Here is a 17,732-nt window from a genome sequence, read left to right on the forward strand (position 1 = left end):
GATGCCTGCCCGGACCCATTGGCTGCAGCCACTGGCTGTGGGCCAGGGCCGTCCCCCATGGCGTCCCCAGTGGCCTGTCCCCGTTCCCAGGACGAGGCGGAGGCAGTGACCATGCACCAGCTGCCCAGCTCTGCCGTCACCTTCGAGGCAACGGGGCTGGTGCCCGGTGGCGCCTACGAGGTCTCGGTGCAGGCGCAGCGGGAGCAGCATGCCGGGGCGCCCAGCACCCTGCGCGTCCGCACCTGTACGTGGCACCGCACGGCGGTGGGGACGGAGATGATGATAGGGAGGGGGACGGTTATGGGGATGGGGACGAGGATGGGGATGGGGATGCTGATGGTCGCAGAGATGGGGACAGTGATGGTGATGGCAACAGGGAATGGGGACAGGGATGGGGATGGGGACAGTGATGTGGATGGGGATAGGGACAGGGATGGAGACAGGGAGGGACATGGAGATGGCCAGGAGCATGGTGATGGGGATGGGGACAGTGATGGGGATGGGGACAGGGAACAGGGATAGGGATGGGGATGGGGACAAGGATGGGGACGGGGAATGGGAATAGGGATGGGGACAGGGATGGGGACAGGGATGGGGACAAGGAGAAACATGGAGATAGCCAGGAGTATGGGGATGGGGACAGGAACAGGGATGGGGACGGGGACAGGGATAGGGATGGGAACAAGGATGGGGATGGTGAATGGGGATAGGGATGGGAATGGGGATGGGGACAGGGATGGGGAATGGGAACAGGAATGGGGACAAGGAGAGACATGGAGATGGCCAGGAGCATGGTGATGGGGATGGTGATGGGGACAGGGACAGGGATGGGGATGGGGACAGGGACAGGGACATTGTTGGGCACAGGGATGGGGACAGGGAAAGTCATGGAGATGGCCATGGGCACAGTGGTGGGGATGGGGACAGGGATGGGGATGAGGACTGGGACAGGGATGGGGACAGGGATGGGGATGGGGACCGTAAGAGGGATGGGGATGTGGACAGGCACAGGAATGGGGACAGGGAGAGACATGGGATGACTTTGGGCATGGGGACAAGGACAGGGATGGGCCTGAGGATGGGGACTGGCAAAGGGACAAGGGTGAGGATGGGGATGGTGCCTGCAACCGTCGTCTGTGCCCTGGCTCTGTCTGTGGCCGTGCGTCTATCTGTGCCCATGGCTCCGTGTGTCCGCTTGGACCCGTCCGTCTGTGTGTCCCCGTGGCTCCGTGTGTCCCCAGTCTGTCCCCACATGTCCATCTGTCCCCGTAGGTCCGTGTGTCTCTACAACCCCTGGTGCCTCCCTGTGCATCCGTTTGTCCCCGTAGGTCTGGGTGTCCCCGCTGTGTCGCCACGGGGTCTGTCTGTCCCCTCATCCGTTGCCATGTCCGTCTCCCCCACCCGGTCCCTGGTGGACGGGTGCTTCTGGGGAGGGGACAGCGTGGTGACACTGGCCCTGTTTGCTCTCACAGTGCCCACCCCATCCCTGCACGCCCATGGGGGGCCCCCAGGATCCCCTCGGGGTCTCCCAGGCCCCCCTGCATCCCCGGCATCACCGGTGTCCCCGGCGTCACCAGCATCCCCGGGGTTGCCAGCCTCCATGAGGTCACCGGCATCCCCAGTGTCACCAGGCTTCTCAGGATCCTCAGGGTCACCGGCATCCCCGGTGTCACCAGTGTCCCCGGGGTCACCGGCATCTCCACGGTCTCCTGCATCCTCGGGTTCTCCGGTGTCCCCGGGGTCACCAGCGTCTCCACGATCTCCTGCATCCCCGGGTTCTCCAGCATCCCCAGTGTCCCCAGCGTCCCCGCGGTCCCCAGCGTCCCCGGGGGGCCTGTCCCTGCAGACGGTGGTGCATGACCTGGAGGCCAAGCTCTCGCCCTACAACGGCACCTTGCAGCAGCGCCTGGAGAGCTACCTCCGGGCCTCGGCGTTCCCGCTCCGCGGCAACCAGACAGTGCCAGCTGTGGCCCGGGCCATCCTCTCCTACCTGCTGCACCGGAGCCCGGCCGAGCTGCGTGACCAGGTCTTCCACCGCCTCCGCCAGGGTCCCCCAGGCCCCCCGTCCCACATCAAGCCCCGGGTGATTCCGGGAGCCGCTGGCGAAGCCCTGGTGACCCTGGATGGTCTGCGGGACCATGTGGACACTGTGGTGATCCGCTACCGGCTCCTGGGAGGGCCTGAGGGGGCCGGGGGGGAGTTGCGGGTGCCGGGGGATGCGGCGGTGGCCAGGCTCCCAGGGCTGGTCCCGGGGGCCACGTATCGCGTGGAGGTCCACGGTGTAGTGCAGGGGCACGCCTCCAAGTCCTACTCCACCCTGGTGACAACAGGTGGGTGACGAAGATGGGGAAGGGGATGATCTTGCCTGGGACATCTCTTTCTCCCCCCATGACCATCTCCTCTGCTTGCAGGGGTGGACAACACCAGTGAACCTCCCCAAGACCATGGGCATCGATATGAGGTGGAGCTGACGGGGGTGGCCGAGCCTGATAGCACCGTGGCTGAAGCAGGTACTCCCAAGCAGTCCCTGATCTAGCGAGAGGACCCAAGTGTCCAGGCTCCCCAGCTCTTGGGAGCCAAATTGGGGATGGATGGATGGAATGGTGTGTGGGTAGCTGGAGACATAACACATGGAAACAGGGATGCTAGGAGGGATTGGAGGATTGATGGATGAGGAAAAGGATGGAAGGGGTGGAGGATGGATGAGTGGATGGATGAACAGAGCAAAAGCTACAAGTGTGGGTGGATGAGTGGATGGACCAACAGGTAGATGGACAGATGGATAGGTAGGTGGTTGAACAAATGGATGGATAGGTGGGGAGGAACAAAGGGATGGAAGAACAGGTGGATGGACAGCTGGACAAACGGATGAATGAATGGATGGATGCACAGAAAGATAAACTTAGAGAAAGATGAAAAAACTGAAAGATGGATGGATGGATGAGCAAACAGCTGAGCAGATGGGTGGATAGATGGAAGCATGATGGGGCAGTGGATAGAGAATCAGATGGATGAGTAGATGGATGAATGGAATGGCAAACGGACAGACAAACAGATGGTTGGACAAATGGTGGAATTATGGGAGGATGAGTGAGTGATTTGATTGATGGATGGAGAAATAGGTGGAAAGAGGGAAAGATGTTGCATGGAAGGATGGCTGGAGAGATGGACAGATGTCTGTCCCCTGAACTGTGCCCTCTCAGTTGCAGCCCCAGCTCCATCAGAGGAGGAACTGCCATCCCAGCCCCAACTAGGCGACCTCACGGCCTCCCGTGTCACCCCTGACTCTGTCCAGCTCGATTGGACCGTCCCTGAGGGCACCTTTGACTCCTTCACGGTGCAGTACAAGGATGCACAAGGCCAACCCCAGGTGCTGCCTGTGGGCAGTGGGTCCCGCAGTGTGACCATATCCAACTTGACTCCATCTCGCCGCTACAAGTTCAACCTGCATGGTGTGTGGGGACGGAAACGTCTGGGCCCCATCTCCACTGATGTGGTCACAGGTGAGTCCAGCTGTGAGCATCATCCTTGTCCCATTTGGGCCTTTGGTTAGGAGTGGGTCAGGAGCCCTGGCAGGGCCAGTCCTGTTCCTCATGGCCCATCTGTAATACGGGAACAAGTCCGGGGTGCTGACTGAGGGATGGATGGAGGAATGGCTACATGCAAGGTTGGAGGGATGGAGGATTGGCTAGACCAACAGATAGATGGAAAGATGGATGGTTGAATGGATGGATGGATGATTGGTTGATCAGATAGATGGATGATTGAACAGGTGGATGGATGAAAGGATGGAGACATGGTTTGATGGTTGGAAGGCTGGCTGTGTAAATGGACAGCCAAATGGATGTGTGATTGGAAACGTGGGGGTAATCAAGGGCTTATGGATGGAAAAAGGTGCATTGAAAAATGGAATGCGTAGATGGGAGCCTGCATGGATGGTTGGATGGATGGGTGGATTGACTAACAGACTTAGAAAAAGATGGATAAACAGATGGATGGCGGATGGACAGACAGCTAGCTGGATTATGGAATAATAGAAATGGGTGACTGCATAGAGAACTGGTTGAGTTGCCTGATAGTTTGATCATCAGGATGAATGCATGGACAGATGGATGACTGGAAGCAGGGGTGAAGGGAAGGAGGAATGTTTGGGGGAATTATTGGTTGGATGCTTTCATGGCTGACTGGCTGGACATATGTGTGGATGTCCACCCCCAGCATGCCCTCCACTGTGCCCTCTCCATTGCAGCCGTGGCTCCACCGGAGGAGAAAACGCCATCCCAGCCCCGCCTGGGCGAGCTCACGGCCTCTCACATCACCCCTGAATCTGTCCAGCTTGACTGGACCATCCTGGAGGGCACCTTTGACTCCTTCACGGTGCAGTACAAGGATGCACAAGGCCAGCCTCAAGCCCTTGCTGTTGACGGTGGATCCCGCACCGTAACCGTGCCCAACCTGACTCCATCCCGTCGCTACAAGTTCAACCTGTACGGGGTGTGGGGAAGGAAACGTATTGGTCTCATCTCTACTGAAGCTGTCACAGGTGGCTTTCTGGGAAATGGGAATAGCTCTTGGCCACTGAATTGGTGGTGCACATTGGTGTATGCAAGGTTGGAGGGATGGAGAGAGGAAAGGATGGAGGGTAACATGAGAGGTAGGATGGATGGATGGTTGATTGATGGGACAGTAGACAGAAGGAGAAGTGGATGGATGATTGGATGGATTTTTAGATGGTTGGAAAAATGTTTGGATGGGAAGATGTTTGGACAGACGGATGGAAGCATGGACGGTTGGATGAATAATTGGCTGGATAAAGCAATGAGTGGATGACTGGAAGACTGGATTAACGGATCCATGGCCAAAGGATGGAAAGAAGTGCTTGGATGGAAAGAAGCCTGTCTGGCTGGATAGATGAATGGATGGATGGATGGAACAAGGAGTGGCTGGGAGAAGAGAGACAGATTGGTGGCTGAGCGAGTAAATGGAGTGACCAACAGATGGATAAATAGAAGGATGAGAGTGATGGTGGACAAATAGATGGAGCAATGGGACAACAGGTGGGTGGACAGATTGGAGTTGATTGATGGGTGATTGATTAGATAGATGGACCGATGGGCAGATGTCTGGACAGATGGTTGGATAGCTGGACAGATGGGTGGACGTCCACACCCATGGAGTCCTACACTGTGCCCTCTCTGTTGCAGCCCCGGCACCACCACAGGAAGAACCACCATCCCAACCCCACCTGGGCAAACTCACGGCCTCCCATGTCACCCCTGACTCCGTCCAGCTGGAATGGACCATCCCCGAGGGCACCTTTGACTCCTTCACGGTGCAGTACAAGGATGCACAAGGCCAGCCCCAGGTGCTGCCTGTGGGTGGTGGGTCCCGCACAGTGACTGTGCCCGACCTGGCTCCATCGCGTCGCTACAATTTCAACCTGTATGGTGTGTGGGGACGGAAACGTCTGGGTCCCATCTCCACCGATGCTGTCACAGGTGAGGGTGGCTATGGGCATCATCCCTGTCCCCTTTGGGCCTTTTTTTTCTTGGAGCAGGCCAGTGCATAAGCAGTGACAACAGCTCTTGGGAGCTGATTTTGGGATGAGAATGAATGCATGGAAGGTCAGAAGGACGGAGAGAAGGATGAATGGATGCTTTCCTGGAAGGCCTGAGGGTTGGATGAAGTAGTAGCAGATTGGTTGATAGGATGGTTGGGTGAAGGGAAGATTTGATATTATGGATGAATGCTTGGATGGATGGCCAGCTGGCTGATTTTCTGTATGGGTGGCTGGTGGGACAAACTAGATGGTTCATGGAAGTTTAGCTTGTTGGATGGTTTTCTGAATAGTTAAATGGATGTAATGGATATGTGGATGGATCGAGAGTGGGATAGATCCCTGACCTGAGGGATGGGAAAAAAGAGCGTGGAGATGTGGTTGTTTGGATACATGAAATCACGGACAAACGAATGATTGGCTAAATGGAAAGACAGATTGGTAGGTGGATGGCTGCAGTTATGGACTGAGAAGTGGATGGATAAAGGATTAGTGACCTAACTGATGGGTGAATGGTTAGATAGATGGACACGTGGCTGGACAGATGAATGGATAGATGGACAGATAGCTTGATGTCCACATCCCAGTATGCCCTACGTTGTATGGTTTCCATTGCAGCTGCAGCCCCATTGGAGGAGGAAAGACCATCCCAGCCCCGCCTGGGCGAGCTCACGGCCTCCCACGTCACATCTGACTCCGTCCAGCTGGAATGGACCATCCCTGAGGGCACCTTTGATTCCTTCACGGTGCAGTACAAGGATGAACAAGGCCAGCCCCAGGTGGTGCCTGTGGACGGCAAGTCCCGCAGTGTGACCGTGCCCAACCTGGCACCATCGCGTCGCTACAAGTTCAACCTGTATGGTGTGTGGGGACGGAAACGTCTTGGCCCCATCTCCACCGATGCCATCACAGGTGAGATCAGCTGCGAATACCATCCCTGTCCCCTCTGTGTGCCTGTTTTGGAGTGAGGCAGGATCTATCCTTGTCCTTTCGGACCATCTGGGAAATGGGAACAGGTCTTGGGTGTTCAGTTGGAGGTGGACATGTGCATTAGAGGAAGGACAGATGGATGGATGTGGGAATGATAGGTTGGACGATTGGACATGAGTATCATTTTGTTTGATTGGACAGTAAAAGATAGCAGGGGGGTTGGACTAAATGATCTTCAGAGGTTTCTCCTGACCTCAAGCGTTCTCTGATTCTGTGATATCTGAGTGGACGTATGGGTGGTTTGTTGACTGGATGGGTGCATGGATTTTTTGATATATGGATTTATGGTTGGAAACATGGTTTTAATAGGCACTTGTTTGGACATATGGATAGAAGCATGGATGGTTGGAGGAAGACTGGTTGGTTAAATGAGTGTATGGATGGTTGGATTTATGGATTTGTTGTTCCATGTCCTGACGGAGGGAAAAAGGTGCTTGGAAAGATGGGTGATGGGATGGATAGAAGCGTGGCTGAGTGGCTGGACAAATGGCTGGCTGGTTGGATGGGTGGGTGGAGAGACAGACTGGTGTCTGGCTGACTGGCTGAGTGGCATGACAAGTGAGTTGTGTGGAAAAAGGGCTAGAGGAATAGGAAGATGGATGGGTGGACATATGGTTGAGTTGGTTGTTGGGTGGATGGTTAGACGGATGGATGGACAGATGATTGAGTGGAAGGATGGATGGAGGAACCAATGGAGGAGCGATAACCTGAATGTATGTTCGTATGGGTGTTTGGTCGAGTGCGTAAACTGGTGAGCTGGTGGAAAGGTGGGTGGATATTTATCCCCACTGTAAATGCTTCACTGAGCCCTTTCCATTGCAGCCCTGGCTCCACCGGAAGAACCACCATCCCAGCCCCACCTGGGTGAACTCACGGCCTCCCACGTCACATCTGACTCCATCCAACTTGACTGGACCATCCCTGAGGGCACCTTTGACTCCTTCATGGTGCAGTACAAGGATGCACAAGGCCAACCCCAGGTGGTGCCTGTGGACGGCGAGTCCCGCAGTGTGACTGTGCCCAACCTGGTTCCATCGCGTCACTACAAGTTCAACCTGTATGGTGTGTGGGGACGGAAACGTCTTGGCCCTATCTCCACTGACGCCGTCACAGGTGAGGGCAGCTGCAGGCATCATCCCTGTCCCCTCTGTGCTCTGTTTTTGGATTGGATCAGGAGCCCTGACTTACTGCATCCATTTGGACCTCCTGGGAATTGGGAGCAGGTCTTGGAAGCTGACTTAGTGGTGGGCAGGGGTGCCTGACAGGAAGGACAGATGGATAGATTTTGGAATGAAAAGTTGGTTGGTTGGATGGACGGGTGTGATGTTTGGTTGGACAGCAGATGGAGAGGTAGCTGGATAGTTGGGTGGATGGGTGTGTGGTGATTGGACGGCTGAATGGATATGTAGATGCATGGATGGATCATTGAAAAGATTGTTGGACAGACAACGATAGGGATAGGTGGAAGCATGGATAGATGGAAGAACTGGATGTTTGAGTGAATGTGTGGGTGGTTGGATTTATGGATTCATGGATGCATGCCTTGATGAATGGAAAAAGGAGCTCATAAAGGTGAGTGATGGGGTGGATGGAAGGCCAGCTGGACAAATGTCTGGTTGGTCATATGGATGGGTGGAGAGAAAGATGGGTGTCTGTCTGGCTGAGCGGAGTAACAACCAGATGTGTGAGTAGTCTGGTGGACAAACAGGTTGAGGATGGATGAACAGATGGTTGAATAGACGGATGGATAAATGGAACAGTAGATGGATAAGTGGCTGGATAGATGTTTTGGGGAAACAGAGATGGAGGGGGTATTTTTGAAGGTATGTTCGTGTGGATGGATGGTTGGGTAAACTGATGGACTGATGGAATGACAGATCTTTATTGACACTGTGTCTTCTGGACTGCGTCCTCCCTGTTGCAGCCTCGGCCATGCTGGAGGAGAAACCGCCATCCCAGCCCCAACTGGGCGAGCTCACTGCCTCCCACGTCACCCCCAGCTCCGTCCAGCTTGACTGGACCATCTCTGAGGGCACCTTTGACTCCTTCATGGTGCAGTACAAGGATGCACAAGGCCATCCTCAAGCACTTGCAGTTGATGGTGGGTCCCGCATGGTGACCGTGCCCAACCTGGCTCCATCTCACCACTACAAGTTCAACCTGTACGGTGTGTGGGGGCGGAAACGACTGGGTCCTGTCTCCACTGATGCTGTCACAGGTGAGGGCAGCTGCTGGTATCATCCCTATTCCCTTTGAACCTTCTCTCAGGAGTCATCAGGAAGCTGGGCAGGGCCCATGCTGATCCTCTTGGGACACCTGGGAAATAGGTACAGGCCTTGTGTGCTGAACTGGGGATACCTGGGTGCATGCAGGGCTGGGAGGATGGATGGATGGTTTGAGGAGTGTGTAGACAGATTCATTGGACAGATGGATGGGTGGATGGATGAACTGACTGAGAGATGGATGAATGATTGTACGGGTGAACAAAGCAGAATGAAAGGGAGCATGGATGGATGCTTGGTTGATTCAAATTATGGTGAAAGATGAGATGGATGGATGGATGGATGAAGAGAGGGACAGAAGAATGATTAGATGGGCAGATGGATAGACAGATGTATGATGGATGGATGGATGGATTTTTATCCCCACTATGCATTCCTTCTGCACTGTGTCCTCTTCACTGCAGCCCCAGCAGTGCTGCAAAAGGAAAAACCTCCATCCCAACCCCGCCTGGGCGAGCTCACAGCCTCCCACGTCACCCCTGGCTCCATCCAGCTTGAATGGACGATCCCTGAGGGCACCTTTGACTCCTTCACGGTGCAGTACAAGGATGCACAAGGGCAGCCCCAGGTGGTGCCCGTGGATGGCGAGTCCCGCAGTGTGACCGTGCCCAGCCTGGCACCATCGCACCGCTACAAGTTCAACCTGTATGGTGTGTGGGGACGGAAACGTGTTGGCCCCATCTCCACTGATGCGATCACAGGTGAGGGCAGCTGCAGGCACCCTCCATCCCTACTGTGCACTGGTTCATTTTTGGATCAGGATCCTGGGCAGGGCCTGTCCTATCTCCCTTGGGCCTTTGGGGAAATGGGATCAGGTTTTAGATGCTGAATTGGTGGTAGCCATGGGCCCATGACAGGAAGGAGGAGTGGATGGATGTTGGAATGAAAGGTTGGATGATTGGATAGATGTGTAGCTGGTTGGTGGGATGGCTGAATGGGTTTTTGGTTGAAAGATTAGAAAGATGGTTGGATAGGAAGATGTTTGAACAGATGGGTGGGAGCACGGATGGTTAGATGAATAACTGGGGGGTAAAGGAATGTATGAGTGGTTGGAAGCCTGGATTCCAACATCCATGGTCTGATAGATGAAAAGATGTGCTTGGAAAGGTGGGGGATTGGATGGATGGAAGCACTGCTGACTGACTGGGGAGATCGGTGGGTGGTTGGATGACTGAACGGATGGAATGATAGACTGGTGGCTGTCTGGCTGAGTGGAGTGACTGCCAAATGGACACACGGAGGGGTGAGGGCTATGATGGACAAACAGGTGGAGGAATGGCAGGAGGGATGGATGGACAGGTGGTTGAGTGGAAAGAAGTACTGATGGGGGTATGGATAGACCGGTGGATATTTAGGGAAATGGATAAATGGAGGGATGATTAGTTGAATGTGCAGAGATGTACAGCTGAGTAGGTGTACTGGTGGATGGACAGAAGGATAGATGGATGGATGGGTGGATTTTTAGCCGTGCTATATCTTCTGCATTGTGCCCTCTCTGTTGCAGCCCCGGCCCCACTGGAAGAGGAGCTGCCTTCCCAACCCCGTCTGGGTGACCTCACAGCCTCCCACGTCACCCCTAGCTCCATCCAGCTCGACTGGACCATCCCTGAGGGCACCTTTGACTCCTTCGCGGTGCAGTACAAGGATGCACAAGGGCAGCCCCAGGTGGTGCCTGTGGATGGCGAGTCCCGCAGTGTGACCGTGCGTGACCTGGTTCCATCTCGCCGTTACAAGTTCAACCTGTATGGGATGTGGGGACGGAAACGTGTTGGCCCCATCTCCACCGATGCGGTCACAGGTGAGGGCAGCTGCAGGCACCATCCCCATCCCCTCTGTGCACTGGTTTTAGAGCGGGTCAGAAGCGTAGTCCATCCTGGTCCATTTGGGCATCTGGGATGTAGAATCTTGGATGGTAAATTGGTGGTGGGCATGGCTGCATGCAAGGATGGACGAATGGACGGATGAACGGTGGTATGAAACATTGGATGGTTGGATGGTTGGGCATTTGGTTGGTTGAGTGGATGGTTGGATGGTTATTTGGATGATTGGAAAGATGGTTGACCAGCAGCATGCTTGGACAGATGGATGGAGAATGGATGGTTGGATGAGTAATTAAATGGTTAAAGGAATGTATGAGATAGTTGGAGGCCTGGATTCATGGATCCATGGCTGGAGGGAGGGGTTGAAAAATGTGTTTGGAAAGATGGGTGATTGGATGGAAGGAGCCTGACTGGCTGACTGGGCAGGGTGGATGGATGGTTAGATGGGTGGATGAAGTGACAAACTGGTGACCAATAGGCTGAATGGAGTGATCAACAGGTACATAAATGGAGGAACGGAGGTTGCCTAGACAAGTAGGTGGAGAAATGGCAGGATGGATGGGTGGAGAGATGAGTAAATTGGCTGGTGTTTGGTGGATGGTTGGAGAGATGGATGGAGTGATGGATGATTGAGGGGAAGGATGTATGGATGCTCTGCTTAATTGAGAGATAGATGGATGAATGGACAAGTGGGTGGATTTTTAATCCCCGCTGTGCATCTTTTTTGCATTGTGCCCTCTGCATTGCAGCTCCAGCCCCACCAGAGGAGGAGGAACTGCCATCCCAGCCCCGCCTGGGTGACCTCACAGCCTCCCATGTAACCCCTGACTCCATCCAGCTGGAATGGACCGTCCCTGAGGGCACCTTTGACTCCTTCACGGTGCAGTACAAGGATGCACAAGGCCAGCCCCAGGTGCTGTCCGTGGGTGGTGGGTCCCGCACAGTGACTGTGCCCAACCTGGCTCCATCGCGTCGCTACAAGTTCAACCTGTATGGTGTGTGGGGACGGAAGCGTCTTGGCCCCATCTCCACCGATGCTGTCACAGGTGAGGGTGGCTATGGGCATCATCCCTGTCCCCTTTGGGCCTTTTTTTTTCTTGGAGCAGGCCAGTGCATAAGCAGTGACAACAGCTCTTGGGAGCTGATTTTGGGATGAGAATGAATGCATGGAAGGTCGGAAGGACGGAGAGAAGGATGAATGGATGCTTTCCTGGAAGGCCTGAGGGTTGGATGAAGTAGTAGCAGATTGGTTGATAGGATGGTTGGGTGAAGGGAAGATTTGATATTATGGATGAATGCTTGGATGGATGGCCAGCTGGCTGACTTTCTGTATGGATGGCTGGTGGGCTGGACAGATGGCTGGTGGGACAAACTGGATGGTTCATGGAAGTTTAGCTTGTTGGATGGTTTTCTGAATAGTTAAATGGATGTAATGGATGTGTGGATGGATCGAGAGTGGGATAGATCCCTGACCCGAGGGATGGGAAAAAAGAGCGTGGAGACGTGGTTGTTTGGATACATGAAATCACGGACAAACGAATGATTGGCTAAATGGAAAGACAGATTGGTAGGTGGATGGCTGCAGTTATGGACTGAGAAGTGGATGGATAAAGGATTAGTGACCTAACTGATGGGTGAATGATTAGATAGATGGACACGTGGCTGGACAGATGAATGGATAGATGGACAGATAGCTTGATGTCCACATCCCAGTATGCCCTATGTTGCATGGTTTCCATTGCAGCTGCAGCCCCATTGGAGGAGGAAAGACCATCCCAGCCCCGCCTGGGCGAGCTCACGGCCTCCCACGTCACATCTGACTCCGTCCAGCTGGAATGGACTGTCCCCGAGGGCACCTTTGATTCCTTCACGGTGCAGTACAAGGACGAACAAGGCCAGCCCCAGGTGGTGCCTGTGGACGGCAAGTCCCGCAGTGTGACCGTGCCTAACCTGGCACCATCGCGTCGCTACAAGTTCAACCTGTATGGTGTGTGGGGACGGAAACGTGTTGGCCCCATCTCCGCTGATGCCATCACAGGTGAGTGTGACCATAAGCATCATTCCTGTCCCCTCTGTTCTCTGATTAAGAAGGTGGAAGGAGCACAAGACGATCCTCATCGCCTTGGGCTGCCTTGGAAATGGGAACAGGTCTTGGGTGCTGACTAGGGGTTGGATGGAGGGACAGATGTGTGCTAGGTCTGAGGTTTGGAAGGATGGATGGATGTAGAGGAGGATGGCTGCATGAATGTGTGTCTGACTGGGTGACTTTATGGTCGGAGGGATGCTTCTACTGATGGTTTGGAAAAGGTCATTGGGAAGATTGGTGACTGGATGGATGGATGGAAGCGTGAATTGATGAATGGAGGACTGGATGAATGGGTGAGTGACTGGCCCACCAGAGGCTTGATGGAGGGATGAATACAGTCATTGAGTGTGCAATGGATAGGGAAGTGGGTGAATGGATGAGTGCGTGAAAAAATGTGGGAGTGAGTGTGGGAGAATACTTGGATTGTTGGCTAGGTTGATTGCTTTGTGGTGATGAGATGGACGGCTGGATCAGTGGAGGAACGGAAGGGTGACTACCTAGTCACTGCAAGGATGGGTGGGTGTAAGGATGGATGGATGGAAGGATGATCTGATGAAGGGACAGATTGATGGATGGATAGATGAGTGTGCGGGCGGACAAAGAGCCACCTGAATGGGAGTAGGGATGGATGGTTGAGTGAGTTCATTGATGATGAAGGATGAAACAGGTGGATAACTAGATGGACAGGTGGCAGGATGGTTGGGCAGATGTGTGGAAAGATGGCTGACTGACTAGCTGGAGAGATGGATGGCTGTTGTCTCAAGTGTCCCCTGCACTGTGCCCTCTCCACTAGGCTGTCTGGGAAATGGGAATTGGTCCTCGGCACTGAGTTGGGGATGAATGAAGGGATGGCTGCATGCAGGGTAGAAGTGATGGATGGATGGTTTGGTGGAGATATAGACACGCTGATGGATGGATGGGTAGATGGATAAGAATATAGAGGGTCAAAGAGCAAAATGAAAGGGAGCATGGATGGATATTTGGGTGATATATATGGTGATTGATGAGATACATGGATGAAGAGATGGACAGGAGGATGAATGGATGAGCAGGTGAATAGACAGATGAATGGATGGGTGGATGGGTGGATGGATATTTGTCCCCACTGTATATTCCTTCTGCACTGTGCCCTCTCCGTCACAGGCCCAGCTCCACTGGAGGAGGAGGAACTGGCATACCAGCCCCGCCTGGGCGAGCTCACGGCCTCCCACGTCACCCCTGACTCTGTCCAGCTGAAGTGGACCGTCCCCGAAGGCACCTTTGACTCCTTCACGGTGCAGTACAAGGATGCACAAGGCCAGCCCCAGGTGGTGCCTGTGGACGGCGAGTCCCGCAGTGTGACCGTGCCCGACCTGGTTCCATCGCGTCGCTACAAGTTCAACCTGTATGGTGTGTGGGGACAGAAGCGTCTTGGTCCCATCTCCACCGATGTGATCACAGGTGAGTCGAGCTGCAGGCACTGTCCATGTGCCTTCTGTGCTCCTGTTTTGGATTGGATCAGGATCCATGCTAGGGTCCCTCCTTGTCCTTTTGGTGTTATTGGGGAATGGGCAGTGTTGTTGTTTGCTGAATTGGTGATGATCATGTGTGAGTCTACAGGATGGAGAGATGGCTGATGTAAGGAGATATTGTGTAGGTGATTGCTTGGAAGACTGGGTGGAAAACTTGGGTGGCTTGATGAATCATTGGACCATTAAGTGAATGTATGGATTGTTGCAGTCCTGGATTCATGAATCTATGGTCTTTTGGATAGAGAGGTGTGCTTGGAAAGATGGTCGATTGGATGGAAGAAAGTCTGTCTGATTGGACAAATAGATGAATGGATGATTGGATGGATGGAGAGAGAGACTGGTGGCTGTCTGGCTTAATGGCATGACCAAGGAATGGCTAAATGGCTGGATGAATGGTTAGGTGGGCAAAGAGGTGGAGAAAGGGGAGGATGGATGAGTGGCAGATGGATGGGTTGGTTAATGGGTGAATGATTAGATGCCTGGGCAGGTGGCTGGCTGGACAGATAGGTGGCTTTTGGGGGTAAGTGATAGAGGGAGTGATGATGAGTTGACTATATGGCAGTATGGAGGTCTGTTTGGGTGGGTAAATTGTTGGAGTGGTGGATGGATGGATGGGTGGATTTTTATCCCCACTGTGCTTCTGTTTTGCATTGTGCCCTCTCCATTGCAGCCCCAGCACCACCGGAGGAGGAAGAACCGGCCTCCCAACCCAGCCTGGGCGACTTCACGGCCTCCCATGTCACCCCTCACTCTGTCCAGCTCGACTGGACAGTCCCCGAGGGCACCTTTGACTCCTTCACAGTGCAGTACAAGGATGCACAAGGCCAGCCCCAGGTGGTAGCTGTGGACAGTGAGTCCCGCAGTGTGACCGTGCCCGACCTGGTCCCATCGCGTCGCTACAAGTTCAACCTGTATGGTGTGTGGGGACGGAAGCGTCTTGGCCCCATCTCCACCGATGCTGTCACAGGTGAGTCAAGCTGCAGGCACTGTCCATGTGCCTTCTGTGCTCCTGTTTTGGATTGGGTCAGGATCCGTGCTAGGGTCCATCCTTGTCTTTTTGGTGTTTTTGTTGAATGAGCAGTGTTGTTGTTTGCTGAATTGGTGATGATCATGGGTGAGTGATAGAAGGGAGGGATGGATGGCAGAAGGAAACATTGGACGACTGGGTGAATTGTATGATGGATGGATGGACAGGTGGGTGGATGGATGGACAGATGGATGAATGGATGGATGAACAGTCAATGGATGGACGGACGGGTGGATGGATGGATGAATGGACTGGTGCATGTCTGGGAGGCTAATAGATGAAAGCATCATTAGTTGAATGTCTGGATGTATAAATAGATGTTTAAATTTAAAGTAGGTAAGTTGATGTTCTGATGGATGGATGGTTGGATGCATGGATGCATTCGTAGATGGGTGGATGGGTAGATGGATATGGATGGTTGGGTGAACGGATGGATGGATACGTTTTTATCCCTTTCGTGATTCCCTTTTGCATTGTGCCCTCTCCACTGTGGCCCCAGCCTCACCAGAGGAACAGGAACTGACATCCCAGCCCCGCCTGGGCGACCTCACGGCCTCCCATGTCACCCCTCACTCTGTCCAGCTGGAATGGACAGTATCCGAGGGCTCCTTTGACTCCTTCACGGTGCAGTACAAGAATGCACAAGGCCAGCCCCAGGTGGTGCCCGTGGATGGCGAGTCCCGCAGTGTGACTGTGTCCGACCTGGCACCATCGCGCCGCTACAAGTTCAACCTGTATGGTGTGTGGGAACGGAAACGTCTTGGCCCCATCTCCACCGATGCTGTCACAGGTGGGGATGGTTGTGGACATCATCGTTGTCCCCTTTGGGCCCTTGGTTAGGAGTGGGTCAGGAGCCCTGGCAGGGTTAATCCTTGCCCTTTTGGGCTTTCTGAGAAATGGGTAGCTGTCTTGTTTGCTGAATGGGTGATGATCATGGGTGAGTCTACAGGATGGAGAGATGATAGATGGTGTAAGGAGAGGTTGGATGGCTGAGTGACTTGTTTGACGGGTGGCTGGTTAGGCAGATGGACGGATGGACAGGTGGATGGATGGATGGATGTCTGGGGAACTTATAGATGAAGAGGTCATTAGCTGAATGTCTAAATGTATAAATGGATGTTTAAGTAGATAAGCTGGTGTACTCATTGATGGATGATTGGATGGATGGATGGATGTGGATAGTTGCATGGATGGACGGATATATTTTAATCCCCACTGTTCTTCCGTTCTGCATTGTGCCCTCTCCACTACAGCCCCAGCCCCTCTGGAGGAGGAGGAACCGGCCACCCAGCCCCACTTGGGCAAACTCACGGCCTCCCATGTCACCCCTGATTCCGTCCAGCTCGACTGGACCGTTGTCGAGGGCACCTTTGACTCCTTCACGGTGCAGTACAAGGATGCACAAGGCCAGCCCCAGGTGGTGCCTGTGGACAGCGAGTCCCGCAGTGTGACCGTGCCTGACCTGGTTCCATCGCGTCGCTACAAATTCAACCTGTATGGTGTGTGGGGACGAAAACGTGTTGGCCCCATCTCCACTGATGCAGTCACAGGTGAGTCGAGCTGCAGGCACTGTCCATGTGCCTTCTGTGCTCCTGTTTTGGAGTTGTTCAGGATCCGTGCTAGGCTCCATCCTTGTCTTTTTGGTGTTTTTGGGGAATGAGCAGTGTTCTTGTTTGCTGAATGGTGATGATCATGTGTGAGTCTACAGGGTGGACAGATAGATGGTAGAGGGAAAGATTGGACAGCTGGGTGAAGTGTTTGATGGGTGGCTGCTTAAATAGATGGATGGATACACAGGTGGTTGAATGGATGGATGGACTGGTGGATGTCTGGGGGACTGATAGATGAGGATGTCATTAGTAGAATGTCTGAATGTATAAATGGATGTTTAAGTAGATAAGCTGATGTACTCATTGATGGATGGTTGGATGCATGGATGCATGCATAGATGGTTGAATGGGTAGATGGATGTGAATGGCTGGCTGGCTGGCTGGCTGGCTGGCTGGCTGGATAAAATTTTATCCCCACTGTGCATCCCTTTTCCTTTCTGCTCTCTCCATTGCATCCCAGCCCCTCTGGAGGAGGAGGAACCTGCATCTGAGCCCAGCCTGGGTGACCTCACGGCCTCCCATGTCACCCCCGACTCCATCCAGCTCGACTGGACTGTCCCCGAGGGCACCTTTGATTCCTTCACGGTGCAGTACAAGGATGCACAAGGCCAGCCCCAGGTGGTGCCTGTGGATGGCGATTCCCGCAGTGTGACCGTGCCCGACCTGGTTCCATCGCGTCGCTACAAGTTCAACCTGTATGGTGTGTGGGGAGGGAAACGTGTTGGCCCCATCTCCACCGATGCGGTCACAGGTGAGTCGAGCTGCAGGCACTGTCCATGTGACTTCTGTGCTCCTGTTTTGGATTGGGTCAGGATCTGTGCTAGGGTCCATCCTTGTCCTTTTGGTGTT

General features: G+C 53.9%; 1 protein-coding gene across 13 annotated transcripts in view; it reads left to right on the forward strand.

Annotated features, from left to right (window-relative positions):
- LOC134154152 (tenascin-X-like) overlaps nucleotides 1–17,732 on the forward strand; it is a 56,068-nt gene that overhangs the window by 7,305 nt on the left and 31,031 nt on the right. For 8 of the 13 annotated variants that reach the window (XM_062600850.1, XM_062600859.1, XM_062600851.1 and 5 more), the window contains 18 exons: nucleotides 91–244; nucleotides 1,473–2,330; nucleotides 2,412–2,510; nucleotides 3,204–3,503; nucleotides 4,250–4,543; nucleotides 5,205–5,498; nucleotides 6,176–6,469; nucleotides 7,370–7,660; nucleotides 8,472–8,765; nucleotides 9,234–9,530; nucleotides 10,334–10,627; nucleotides 11,399–11,695; nucleotides 12,394–12,687; nucleotides 13,879–14,175; nucleotides 14,917–15,213; nucleotides 15,773–16,063; nucleotides 16,527–16,823; nucleotides 17,344–17,634. In XM_062600850.1, coding sequence (XP_062456834.1) covers nucleotides 91–244; nucleotides 1,473–2,330; nucleotides 2,412–2,510; nucleotides 3,204–3,503; nucleotides 4,250–4,543; nucleotides 5,205–5,498; nucleotides 6,176–6,469; nucleotides 7,370–7,660; nucleotides 8,472–8,765; nucleotides 9,234–9,530; nucleotides 10,334–10,627; nucleotides 11,399–11,695; nucleotides 12,394–12,687; nucleotides 13,879–14,175; nucleotides 14,917–15,213; nucleotides 15,773–16,063; nucleotides 16,527–16,823; nucleotides 17,344–17,634 — 5,533 coding nt within the window. Of the gene's footprint in view, nucleotides 1–90; nucleotides 245–1,272; nucleotides 1,325–1,472; nucleotides 2,331–2,411; nucleotides 2,511–3,203; nucleotides 3,504–4,249; nucleotides 4,544–5,204; nucleotides 5,499–6,175; nucleotides 6,470–7,369; nucleotides 7,661–8,471; nucleotides 8,766–9,233; nucleotides 9,531–10,333; nucleotides 10,628–11,398; nucleotides 11,696–12,393; nucleotides 12,688–13,878; nucleotides 14,176–14,916; nucleotides 15,214–15,772; nucleotides 16,064–16,526; nucleotides 16,824–17,343; nucleotides 17,635–17,732 lie in introns of those variants that run through there. The other 5 variants (XM_062600856.1, XM_062600853.1, XM_062600857.1 and 2 more) reach the window with 5 other exon arrangements.

The sequence above is a fragment of the Rhea pennata genome, unplaced genomic scaffold (assembly GCF_028389875.1).
Source record: "Rhea pennata isolate bPtePen1 unplaced genomic scaffold, bPtePen1.pri scaffold_118, whole genome shotgun sequence".
Classification (NCBI taxonomy): domain Eukaryota; kingdom Metazoa; phylum Chordata; class Aves; order Rheiformes; family Rheidae; genus Rhea; species Rhea pennata.